This window comes from Rhinichthys klamathensis, unplaced genomic scaffold, assembly GCF_029890125.1.
Source record: "Rhinichthys klamathensis goyatoka isolate OS25496 unplaced genomic scaffold, OSU_Roscu_1.1 h1tg000778l_1, whole genome shotgun sequence".
In the NCBI taxonomy this organism is placed as follows: domain Eukaryota; kingdom Metazoa; phylum Chordata; class Actinopteri; order Cypriniformes; family Leuciscidae; genus Rhinichthys; species Rhinichthys klamathensis.
In genome coordinates, this window is record NW_026607176.1 from 267,501 (window position 1) to 280,502 (window position 13,002).

Genomic DNA, 13,002 nt, shown 5'->3' on the forward strand with positions numbered 1-13,002 from the left:
TTATTAGAGGAAGGTTGTGTGGCGACGCAGTTGCACCAGTGACGTGTGTACTGTAACAGTTAATGCTGGATACTTTCATAACCCCGAACAAAACAAGTGCATGTCCGGTAACAGTAACGTTAGCTGTTTGTGTAAGGACTCAACATGGCCTTTAGATAAAGGGTTTCTGTAAGTGTGTGGTTACTAATGAAAGGTGTGTATCGTGATCTATGTGTGGATTATGGAAGCGCATGATGTGTTACACACACACACACACACACACACACAGAGCTGAGGATGCTGGTGTTTGCTGAGTCGCTACACGGAGTCCTTCTGCACTCTGATGAGTGTGTGATATTGCTGTTTGATTCATCATCGCGCTGTGATCATTCAGATGTTCGTCTAGTGCGCGTGTGTGTGAGAGAGAAAGAGATAGTGAGTGTGTGTGAGAGAGAGAGAGAGTGTGTTTGTGTGTGTGAGAGAGAGAGTGTGTGTGTGTGTGTGAGTGAGAGAAGATCCCCATCCCATCAGGCCAGTCACTCCTGTGCTCAATCAGGTCCTCTCGGGATCAGCAGCTCTGGTGTTTGGAGAATAGGAAACATATGAACACATTAATCTGTGGAGGATTTATTAATAATAATTAATAAGGAAACAGCGTTTGCTCTTAATGATGTTCCACACTCTCTCTGTCACACACACACACTCTCTCACTCACACTGTGTGTGTGTGTTTGAGAGAGAGAGAGAGAGAGATAGAGTGAGAGTGTGTAGTGTGTGTGTGTGTGTGTGTGCGCCGTTGGGTTTATCACTGAACTCTCTCGCTGCTCTTCACAGATTACACAGCCGAGGTCACGAGCGCTTCCTCCATTTCCCAGAATCCTTCACTTCACTGAATGACATCACTCACTGTGGCGCTCCGTGCTGTTCTTCATCTGACCAGTGATCTACTGTTGGGTTAGGCTGTAAGTAGACTGTTTACTCAGACACACACACACACTCTCACTCACTCACTCACTCACTCACTCACACACTCACTCACTCACTCACACACTCACTCACTCACTCACTCACTCACTCACTCACTCACTCACACACTCACACACTCACTCACACACTCACACACTCACTCACTCACTCACTCACTCACTCACTCACTCACTCACTCACTCACACACTCACACACTCACTCACTCACTCACTCACACACACACTCACTCACTCACTCACTCACTCACTCACTCACTCACACACTCACACACTCACTCACTCACACACTCACACACTCACACACACACACACTCACTCACTCACTCACTCACTCACACACTCACTCACTCACTCACTCACTCACACACTCACACACTCACTCACTCACTCACTCACTCACTCACTCACACACTCACTCACTCACTCACTCACTCACTCACTCACTCACTCACTCACTCACTCACTCACTCACTCACTCACTCACTCACTCACTCACTCACTCACTCACTCACTCACTCACTCACTCACTCACTCACTCACTCACACACTCACTCACTCACACACTCACACACTCACTCTCTCTCACTGTTTAATCTGTGAAGAGCAGCGAGAGAGTTCTGTGATAAACCCAACGGCACAGACACACCCAGCACACACACACACACACATATATACTCTCCTGACACTGAGTGAGTGTGTGTGTGTGTGTGGTCTAATTGTGTGTGTTTCCTCTGAACTGAAAGATGTTTAAAGAATGTTTTGCTAACATTCCAATTAAGTTATGAATACATTGTTTCCAGCGCTTGACATTAACTTTTTTGCTCACTAGCCAATGTGGCTAGTGGTTTTCCAAAATGACTAGCCAATGTGGCTAGTGGTTTTCCAAAATGACTAGCCACGCAGCATTTTTACTAGCCACAGTTTTGTTGTTGTACGTTTTATATGATTAAAATTGACAATGGGGCTGAAAACGTGCTAAAATGAACTAATATTATCATTAGCTCTGATAAGGTTGTTAAGCTCCTTTTTTGATAACATGTTGTCTAAGATACACACATAAAATAGCTTCTTATTGTATATAATAAAAGTGCTGCATTGTTTGTTTGTTTTTTGTTTTACAGCAGTAAATACTGCAATACAGAGTAGAACAATTATCTGCATTAGAAACAACGAGCAAAGAATAAATAATAATTTTAAAGAAAAAATCCACAATTAAGGCACCAGGATTACAACTTTATATAGGCTATATAGGACTATATAGGACTTTGGATTGTTTGTTTTGCATCAGCTTTTCCTCAGAGCTCTGACTTAATAATTATCATCATGAAGCTCTGAGTAACTGGAGATATGTCCACCTGAAACAAGTATAGGCCTACAGGTCTTTATTTTCCAGATTATTCCCACAAGCGCATCTCCTGCTTTCTTTCATGGCATGATTAATTTTATTAAAACATAGAATTAACTCTGGAAAGATAGTTGTGATATGACGTGACATAAGGGCAGCCCTGCTAGTAGTTAGGCCTACACCGTGGCCCTTAATCATGAAGATGATTTTTGCTTTAATACCGGCCATGCACACTCACGAACTGACTGAACGCTGTGTTGATGTGTGTGTGTATGCGACCAGTCGCGTGTGATGATCGTTCGTTTGGCGCGCGCACCCTCGCGCAGCGGCACTGCAGGAGAGCGTGAGACACGCCGGTGGTCTGGATTCTCCTGCTATTAAAAAAAGATCGCTATATCATCACATTAAGTTGATAATTAAGGGCAGACTAAAACAGCCCAGTTCGTCGCACAGTCCGCGAGTTTAATCTCCGCGTGTCTTCTTGTTTGCAGTGTTGTCGTTCAAGAGGATTCACGAATGGACCAATGAGCAAACACTAAACTATGTGCAGGTGGTACTCATGGGAGTGGTAGTGGCATAGTGTCAAATTGCAATTCGTTTGTTATGTCAGATGTCCTTTGACAAGACTACAAATCTTCAACACGCCAAAGTGGCTAGTGAGAGTGACTGTGTTACCCGCCACGGGTGAAATGCACCCGCATTTGGCGGGTTGGCGGGTGTTAATGTCAAGCCCTGATTGTTTCTGAATATTCTCTGAACGTTCAAAATGTCCAGTTTGTAAGAGTTTTTTTTTCTTGGTTATGTGAACGAACGTCAAGGACACATTCCATTCTTCAAACATGTGAACGTTACTTTTAAATCCCAGTAGCAACATTTTTAAAAAGTTTCACAAACATCCAACTAAAATGTTCCAGGAAGAAACATTATTAAAGACCAGATCCCGTTAAACAGACGCTCTATTAGCGTTACTGTAGGAGCGTGTGGAAACCTGAGGACGTTCCCAGTTCTCCCACAGGAGTGTGTGGACGCCTGAGGACGTTCCCAGTTCTCCCACAGAAGCGTGTGGAAACCTGAGGACGTTCCCAGTTCTCCCACAGGAGCGTGTGGACACCTGAGGACGTTCCCAGTTCTCCCACACGAGCGTGTGGACACCTGAGGATGTTCCCAGTTCTCCCACAGGAGCGTGTGGACACCTGAGGACGTTCCCAGTTCTCCCACAGGAGCGTGTGGACACCTGAGGACGTTCCCAGGACGGTCCCTGTTCCCTGTTCTCCCACAGGAGCGTGTGGACACCTGAGGACGTTCCCAGGACGGTCCCTGTTCCCTGTTCTCCCAGAGGAGCGTGTGGACACCTGAGAACGTTCCCAGTTCTCCCACAGGAGCGTGTGGACACCTGAGGACGGTCCCAGTTCTCCCACAGGAGCGTGTGGACACCTGAGGACGTTCCCTGTTCTCCCACAGGAGCGTGTGGACACCTGAGGACGTTCCCAGTTCTCCCACAGGAGCGTGTGGACACCTGAGGACGGTCCCTGTTCCCTGTTCTCCCACAGGAGCGTGTGGACGCCTGAGGACGGTCCCAGTTCTCCCACAGGAGCGTGTGGACACCTGAGGACGGTCCCTGTTCCCTGTTCTCCCACAGGAGCGTGTGGACACCTGAGGACGGTCCCAGTTCTCCCACAGGAGCGTGTGGACGCCTGAGGACGTTCCCAGTTCTCCCACAGGAGCGTGTGGACGCCTGAGGACGGTCCCAGTTCTCCCACAGGAGAGTGTGGACACCTGAGGACGTTCCCAGTTTCCCACAGGAGCGTGTGGACACCTGAGGACGGTCCCTGTTCCCTGTTCTCCCACAGGAGCGTGTGGACGCCTGAGGACGGTCCCAGTTCTCCAACAGGAGCGTGTGGACACGTGAGGACGGTCCCAGTTCTCCCACAGGAGCGTGTGGACACCTGAGGACGTTCCCAGTTCTCCCACAGGTGCGTGTGGACACCTGAGGACGGTCCCAGTTCTCCCACAGGAGCGTGTGGACACGTGAGAACGGTCCCAGTTCTCCCACAGGAGCGTGTGGACACCTGCTGAGGACGGTCCCTGTTCCCTGTTCTCCCACAGGAGCATGTGGACGCCTGAGGACGTTCCCAGTTCTCCCACAGGAGCGTGTGGGCACCTGAGGACGCTCCCAGTTCTCCCACAGGAGCGTGTGGACACCTGAGGACGCTCCCAGTTCTCCCACAGGAGCGTGTGGACACCTGAGGACGTTCCCTGTTCTCCCACAGGAGCGTGTGGACACCTGAGGACGTTCCCTGTTCTCCCACAGGAGCGTGTGGACACCTGAGGACGTTCCCAGTTCTCCCACAGGAGCGTGTGGACACCTGAGGACGTTCCCAGTTCTCCCACAGGAGCGTGTGGACACCTGAGGACGTTCCCTGTTCTCCCACAGGAGCGTTTGGACACCTGAGGACGTTCCCAGTTCTCCCACAGGAGCGTGTGGACACCTGAGGACGGTCCCCGTTCTCCCACAGGAGCGTGTGGACACCTGAGGACGTTCCCAGTTCTCCCACAGGAGCGTGTGGTCAGCTGAGGACGGTCCCTGTTCCCTGTTCTCCCACAGGAGCGTGTGGACGCCTGAGGACGGTCCCAGTTCTCCAACAGGAGCGTGTGGACACCTGAGGACGGTCCCTGTTCCCAGTTCTCCCACAGGAGCGTGTGGACGCCTGAGGACGTTCCCAGTTCTCCCACAGGAGCGTGTGGACACCTGAGGACGTTCCCAGTTCTCCCACAGGAGCGTGTGGACACCTGAGGACGGTCCCAGTTCTCCCACAGGAGCGTGTGGACACGTGAGGACGGTCCCAGTTCTCCCACAGGAGCGTGTGGACACCTGAGGACGTTCCCAGTTCTCCCACAGGTGTGTGTGGACACCTGAGGACGGTCCCAGTTCTCCCACAGGAGCGTGTGGACACGTGAGGACGGTCCCAGTTCTCCCACAGGAGCGTGTGGACACCTGAGGACGGTCCCTGTTCCCTGTTCTCCCACAGGAGCGTGTGGACGCCTGAGGACGTTCCTAGTTCTCCCACAGGAGCGTGTGGACACCTGAGGACGTTCCCTGTTCTCCCACAGGAGCGTGTGGACGCCTGAGGACGTTCCCAGTTCTCCCACAGGAGCGTGTGGACACCTGAGGACGTTCCCAGTTCTCCCACAGGAGCGTGTGGACACCTGAGGACGGTCCCAGTTCTCCCACAGGAGCGTGTGGACACGTGAGGACGGTCCCAGTTCTCCCACAGGAGCGTGTGGACACCTGAGGACGTTCCCAGTTCTCCCACAGGTGCGTGTGGACACCTGAGGACGGTCCCAGTTCTCCCACAGGAGCGTGTGGACACGTGAGGACGGTCCCAGTTCTCCCACAGGAGCGTGTGGACACCTGAGGACGGTCCCTGTTCCCTGTTCTCCCACAGGAGCGTGTGGACACCTGAGGACGTTCCTAGTTCTCCCACAGGAGCGTGTGGACACCTGAGGACGTTCCCTGTTCTCCCACAGGAGCGTGTGGACACCTGAGGACGTTCCCAGTTCTCCCACAGGAGCGTGTGGACACCTGAGGACGGTCCCAGGACGGTCCCTGTTCCCTGTTCTCCCACGGGAGCTTCAGTCACTGCTATAATCCTGGTGGGAAAAGCTTCTCCTGTGGGATTTTGGGCTTAAAGGATCTGTCGGGTTCGTGTGTGTTTTATTCTGTGCAGGAGTTTCCCGTAAAACACACAAACATCATACATGACAAATGCAATAATTATTGTTTCTATTTCAGAAGTTTGATGTTAGTGGTTATTAACGCAGCGGTTGTGAAGCATTTGAGTAATAATACTGTTATACTTCACTGTTATTTTTGGGAATCTGTGCTTGATTTGAGTTCGGTTGGAGTTTTACAATTTTATGTAGACTTAAATATTTGTAAATGTATCTCATACATCATCTTTTCTCAATAATTAAGAAAAAATTAGAATCTTAAAATTATTTATCTTAATTAAAAAAAACTAAGTAAAGTGTTTGCTTTTAAATACTTCAGTACAATTAAATGTGCATACTTCTACTCAAGTATTTTTTTGGTTAGATAATTAAGAATTAATGGAGAATGCTGAACAGTATCTGTGGTTTAACTGAAGCACAGTTTGTGGTTCCTCCACAGCATATGCAACACATCTCATTATTATTATTATTATTATTATAATACAGTTCATTCCTGCAGTAGAATTGTTGTCTGTGTGTGACCCGTGTGTGTTTTCTGTCCTTCAGTCTGACACACACACACTCCTGGAGCTCATGAAGACTGAGCGGAATGGGGACGTGGTGGAAGGTGAGACACGCATCACATCCTGTCTCCTGACACACGCATCACATCCTGCCTCCTGACACACGCATCACATCCTGTCTCCTGACACACGCATCACATCCTGTCTCCTGACACACGCATCACATCCTGCCTCCTGATACACGCATCACATCCTGTCTCCTGACACACGCATCACATCCTGCCTCCTGACACACGCATCGCATCCTGTCTCCAGACACACGCATCACATCCTGCCTCCTGACACACGCATCGCATCCTGTCTCCTGACACACGCATCACATCCTGTCTCCTGACACACGCATCACATCCTGCCTCCTGACACACGCATCACATCCTGCCTCCTGACACACGCATCACATCCTGCCTCCTGACACACGCATCGCATCCTGTCTCCTGACACACGCATCACATCCTGCCTCCTGACACACGCATCACATCCTGCCTCCTGACACACGCATCACATCCTGCCTCCTGACACACGCATCGCATCCTGTCTCCTGACACACGCATCACATCCTGCCTCCTGACACACGCATCACATCCTGCCTCCTGACACACGCATCACATCCTGCCTCCTGACACACGCATCGCATCCTGCCTCCTGACACACGCATCACATCCTGCCTCCTGACACACGCATCACATCCTGCCTCCTGACACACGCATCGCATCCTGTCTCCTGACACACGCATCACATCCTGCCTCCTGACACACGCATCACATCCTGCCTCCTGACACACGCATCACATCCTGCCTCCTGACACACGCATCACATCCTGCCTCCTGACACACGCATCACATCCTGCTCCTGACACACGCATCACATCCTGCCTCCTGACACACGCATCGCATCCTGTCTCCTGACACACGCATCACATCCTGTCTCCTGACACACGCATCACATCCTGCCTCCTGACACACGCATCACATCCTGTCTCCTGACACACGCATCACATCCTATCTCCTGACACACGCATCGCATCCTGTCTCCTGACACACGCATCGCATCCTGCCTCCTGACACACGTATCGCATCCTGCCTCCTGACACACGCATCACATCCTGTCTCCTGACACACGCATCACATCCTGTCTCCTGACACACGCATCACATCCTGTCTCCTGACACACGCATCACATCCTGTCTCCTGACACACGCATCACATCCTGCCTCCTGACACACGCATCACATCCTGCCTCCTGACACACGCATCACATCCTGTCTCCTGACACACGCATCACATCCTGTCTCCTGACACACGCATCGCATCCTATCTCCTGACACACGCATCGCATCCTGTCTCCTGACACACGCATCGCATCCTGCCTCCTGACACACGCATCACATCCTGTCTCCTGACACACGCATCACATCCTATCTCCTGACACACGCATCGCATCCTGCCTCCTGACACACGCATCGCATCCTATCTCCTGACACACGCATCGCATCCTATCTCCTGACACACGCATCACATCCTGCCTCCTGACACACGCATCACATCCTGCCTCCTGACACACGCATCACATCCTGTCTCCTGACACACGCATCACATCCTGCCTCCTGACACACGCATCACATCCTGCCTCCTGACACACGCATCGCATCCTGTCTCCTGACACACGCATCACATCCTGCCTCCTGACACACGCATCACATCCTGCCTCCTGACACACGCATCACATCCTGCCTCCTGACACACGCATCACATCCTGCCTCCTGACACACGCATCACATCCTGCCTCCTGACACACGCATCGCATCCTGTCTCCTGACACACGCATCACATCCTGTCTCCTGACACACGCATCACATCCTGTCTCCTGACACACGCATCACATCCTGTCTCCTGACACACGCATCACATCCTGCCTCCTGACACACGCATCACATCCTGCCTCCTGACACACGCATCACATCCTGTCTCCTGACACACGTGACCGTCAGCACGCGCGTGTGTCTCCTGAATGAGTTTCAGTGCAGCTCAATGATTCTAAACCACAGGAAAACCAGTGTTGACCAGTTAATCTGATGTTGTTATTATAGAAGATTAAACTGTTTTAAAACGCTGACTCTGGCCTGTTTCTCTGATGACCTGATGGACGTACAGTGTCTGTGAGAAGAGTGTGTGACTGGTAGATGTATTATTGCTGTGTGTGTAAGTGAGTTTTATGAATGGCTGTCTGAGAGTCAGAGTAAGTCATCAGGGTAGTTTCCTCGTGTTTATGATGAACGTGGCTCTCGTGATTTCCAGGTTTATGGAGAGTCATATTCTCTTCTGAACTCAGTGACTCGGTTTGCTCTGCTGTTTCCATGCTCTACACAGCATTTGGAAACGTACTTTTAAAAGTTATGCGTTATAATAATGGTGACTCCCTAAAAAAGAAACTAGTTACATTAATTAATGGAAAGTGAAGAAATGTTTTTATGTTTGCTATCTCTTCCAGGCCTTGCAGGTGTTTTTTGTTTTTTTCGCTAGTGTTTAACGCAGTTATGCCTATAAAACATACACCTTCATTTTCTTTTAAAAATACTTTTAGAATATTATCATCTCATGAGCCCTAGAGCGATGGTTGCTGTACTAAAGATCTCTGAACATTATGGGTTATATTAGAGTGTACAACTCTTTTTATTGTTTAGGCAAATTAACTAAAAGTAACGTGTATTACTTTAAAAAGAACTGGTATAATAATGTATAAATGTATATTCATTATTGTTACATCAACCAAGTAATCTGATTACATAATGTACGTCTCTTGTCATGAGTTAACACCAACACTAAAATGTTATTTGCTTTCTGGGCAGTTTTGGGTTTGATTATGTCAGTGGAAGGAAATGAGAGATTATATTACAGGAGATGTGATCATATCTCTGGCTCATAAATGCGTGAGGATAACCAAGAGGATCTTTAACTGCAGGATGTTTGAGTCTTAACTTGAGTTTATGTGTTGAGGGTCATGTGACTGAAGCGTGAGAGTTTCTGCCACATCTCAAGGTTCAGTCGTTCTGACCCGTTTATCCCTCTCTCTCTGGTGTGTGTGTGTTTTAGAGAGCCTGCAGGAGCCGGACCTCTACAGTCCCGTGTCTCCTCTCCCCCAGGATCAGGCGGTCTCCACATACTTCGAGGAGAAGGTCCCCATCCCGGAGGATGACCGAGCGAAGGTAGAGGTGATCCCACACCGAGACCCGACCGAACCTGAGACCCGAACCGAGACCCGACCGAACCTGAGACCCGAACCGAGACCCGACCCGATTCGAGACCCACCCGAACCGAGACCCGAACCGAGACCCGACCGAACCTGAGACCCGAACCGAGACCCGACCGAACCTGAGACCCGAACCGAGACCCGACCCTATTCGAGACCCACCCGAACCGAGACCCGACCGAACCTGAGACCCGAACCGAGACCCGATTCGAGACCCGAACCTGAGACCCGACCGAACCTGAGACCCGACCGAACCTGAGACCCGACCGAACCTGAGACCCGACCGAACCTGAGACCCGACCGAACCTGAGACCCACCAAAACCGAGACCCGACCGAACCTGAGACCCGACCCGAGACCTGAATCCGAGACCCAAATAGAGACCCGGGTCTCGGGTAGTTTTAGATAAAATGGCTTTTACCGTATGTACCCTAGAAGGCCTTAATTCTTTTAAAGTATGCCAACATTCCTTTATTCGTTTTGGGTGTTTAACAATATTTTATTTAAAACAAAAGCATATACAAAATAATTCTATGACAGCATTATTATCCGCCATCTTCTCTGTTCTCTGTCACTCTTGATACTGCTGCCAAACACATTAATGTCAATTTTTCTTCATGAATAAAATCTCTCTGAACTAAAGCTGTAAAGTACAAAAATCCTGCTAAATTCAGTTGCTATTTATTTTTTAGATATAATAATCAACACTCATTAAAACATTAAAAGGCATATTTAACTTAAAAGGCACCTATTATGCAAAATTCACTTTTACATGGCGTTTGAACATAAATGTGTGTTATAACCGTAATTAAACTAAACTATACCTGTTCTGTCCCCATACATACAGCGTATATTCTCTTACTCTGTAGGCATTATTGTCCGACTCCGGGTCGAAATGAACACCGCTACTGAGAGTTTCTGTTTTGATATGATCATTCTGTGAGGTCGCGGAGCTCGTGAAGCTCCGCCCCCTGTGCTGGCAGCAGCAGCTCATTTGCATTTAAAGGGACACACACCAAAACGGCTTGATTTTCTGAGCCCCGAAAAGTGACAATTTAAACATGCTATATAAAATTATCTGTTGGGTATTTTGAGCTAAAACTTCACATACACACTCTGGGGACATCAGAGACTTATTTTACATATTGTAAAAAGGGGCATAATAGGTGCCTCTTTTTAACTCCAATTAAACATTAAATGGTGGATGTAATAACTTCTTGATGGATTTAATCAAATATGCATACATTCGCATAATCGCATACATTGAGAACGCTCCTCTCTAGAGTTTATGGTCACGGAAAGGCTTTTCTGAGGATAACGTGACGGTACGTGACATTATTGTTCTCCAGCTGTTTTATTGACGTTTGAAACACTGATTGATGGATTAAGAGACATGATGGATTTCAGGAAGTTGTTCTGTATCTTTCAACTTTCATTCTGATGTTCATTGATGTTTATTTGCTGCTGTAACTAGTAGTAAAGAGGAAGAGATGATCGGTTCATCCGTCACACACATTAAACACACAAACACACATTTACTGACTGAATTTACTGATGAAATGGACAGGATCTGAAGCCGAGACTGTTTCATGTCAGTATATTGTCAGCCTGTGGCAGTGAAGGTCCGTGAGAGCGAGGGATCTGTTATTATCAGTCTCGAGTGTGTGAAGGGTCATGGGAAAGAACACAGTGCTTTGTCAGATTGTGATGTTTATAATTATTACATTCTTCTTCATGAATTAGTCTAAAAACATCACAAATCTTGATTTCTTCAAGCTCAAACAAGAGGAACAGACTCAAGTGGAAAAATAAAGACAAAAGGGAAGTAGTGAAAACAGTGTAACTGTACACTCGTCATGTGTTCTTGAGAGCGATACGGATCCGACACGATCAGCATGGGCTTGAGCAACAGCGACCTTTGACCTTCTGGCCTGGACCAGGATAGTGGAGAAGTGAAAGCAGAGCACAGGAAGTCTAACGCTTATACACACCGTCAGACTCTCGCTAGCTGTGTTTCCATCCAAAGCTGCGAAAATAACTTCTGCAAAAAACTGGATAATGCATATAACATTTGTGAATAAAGTATCGTTTCCATCCCATGTGTTCAAGAAAACAAAATCTTCACTTCCTGTGAAATCGACTCAAAATATCAGTAATAAACTAAGTTTCTTCAATGTGGCTGTTTTTCCCTCCATCATAAATGTGTGTCTCAGAGCGTCAGACGAAATACAGTAAACGCTGTCATGTTCTCTTGCATTCGGATGCTGGTGTTCTGGAACACACTCGTGTGTGTGAGATGCTTCTGGAGGGAATTAAACCCAATCATTCTGATCACACACTTTGACTGCGGCCATTTGAGATGCTGCAATGCCATTGGTCCACTGGTTACTCCAGTTATCCAATCACAGCCTCTACTGAGGCAAAGTCACATGAGGGTTTGAGGGATTTATTTATTAAATGTCTTTCCATCGTAGTTTATGTGCATGTCTGCTTATTGGATAAAAAATGATCCGCCTCAATTAAGTGCATACAATTTTTTTTTTTATGTACATCATAGCATTTCCATCCAGTGTTTTTTTATGCAATATCCTGAAATAATAGTGTTAGGAAGCTAGTGTCGTCATGCCCACGTTTCCCTGCAGTCACATGACGTGTACAGCTCGAGAAGAATGTGAAAGCTAATGCATCGCTGTGTTGACTCTCGCTGCTCTTCCTCTCTGTAGATGTTCAGCTTTCGGAAACTGTGGGCTTTCACTGGCCCGGGTTTCCTGATGAGCATCGCCTATCTGGACCCGGGGAACATCGAGTCGGACCTGCAGTCCGGGGCTAAAGCAGGGTTTAAGGTGTGTAAGGGTTCATCTACACTTGTTAATTACGTGACGCGTGTGTGAAACCTTTGACGTGTGTGTGACCTGTTTTAATCTGTGTGTGTGTGTAACCTTGTGTGTGTGTATGCCGCAGCTGCTCTGGGTGCTCCTGGGCTCCACCATCATCGGGCTCCTGCTGCAGCGTTTGGCCGCCCGGCTCGGGGTCGTCACTGGGATGCATCTCGCCGAGGTCTGCAACCGCCACTATCCCACGGTACGTTCATCCTGTGGTACGTTCATCCCGCGGTACGTTTAACCCACGATATGTTAATCCTGCGGGACGTT

The 13,002-nt window shown here is 48.5% G+C and overlaps 1 protein-coding gene and 1 long non-coding RNA gene across 2 annotated transcripts in view; both read left to right on the forward strand.

The window, feature by feature from the left end:
• Positions 1 to 6,603, forward strand: part of LOC130077777 (uncharacterized) — a 6,935-nt gene extending 332 nt beyond the window's left edge. Inside the window, exons 2-3 of the long non-coding RNA XR_008805828.1 lie at positions 813 to 940; positions 6,589 to 6,603. This is a non-coding gene — a long non-coding RNA (uncharacterized LOC130077777). The remainder of the gene's footprint in view (positions 1 to 812; positions 941 to 6,588) is intronic.
• slc11a2 (solute carrier family 11 member 2) overlaps positions 6,600 to 13,002 on the forward strand; it is a 55,880-nt gene continuing 49,477 nt past the window's right edge. The window contains exons 1-4 of the mRNA XM_056243108.1: positions 6,600 to 6,649; positions 9,695 to 9,807; positions 12,574 to 12,693; positions 12,812 to 12,931. Coding sequence (XP_056099083.1) covers positions 6,616 to 6,649; positions 9,695 to 9,807; positions 12,574 to 12,693; positions 12,812 to 12,931 — 387 coding nt within the window. The 5' untranslated portion in view covers positions 6,600 to 6,615. The remainder of the gene's footprint in view (positions 6,650 to 9,694; positions 9,808 to 12,573; positions 12,694 to 12,811; positions 12,932 to 13,002) is intronic.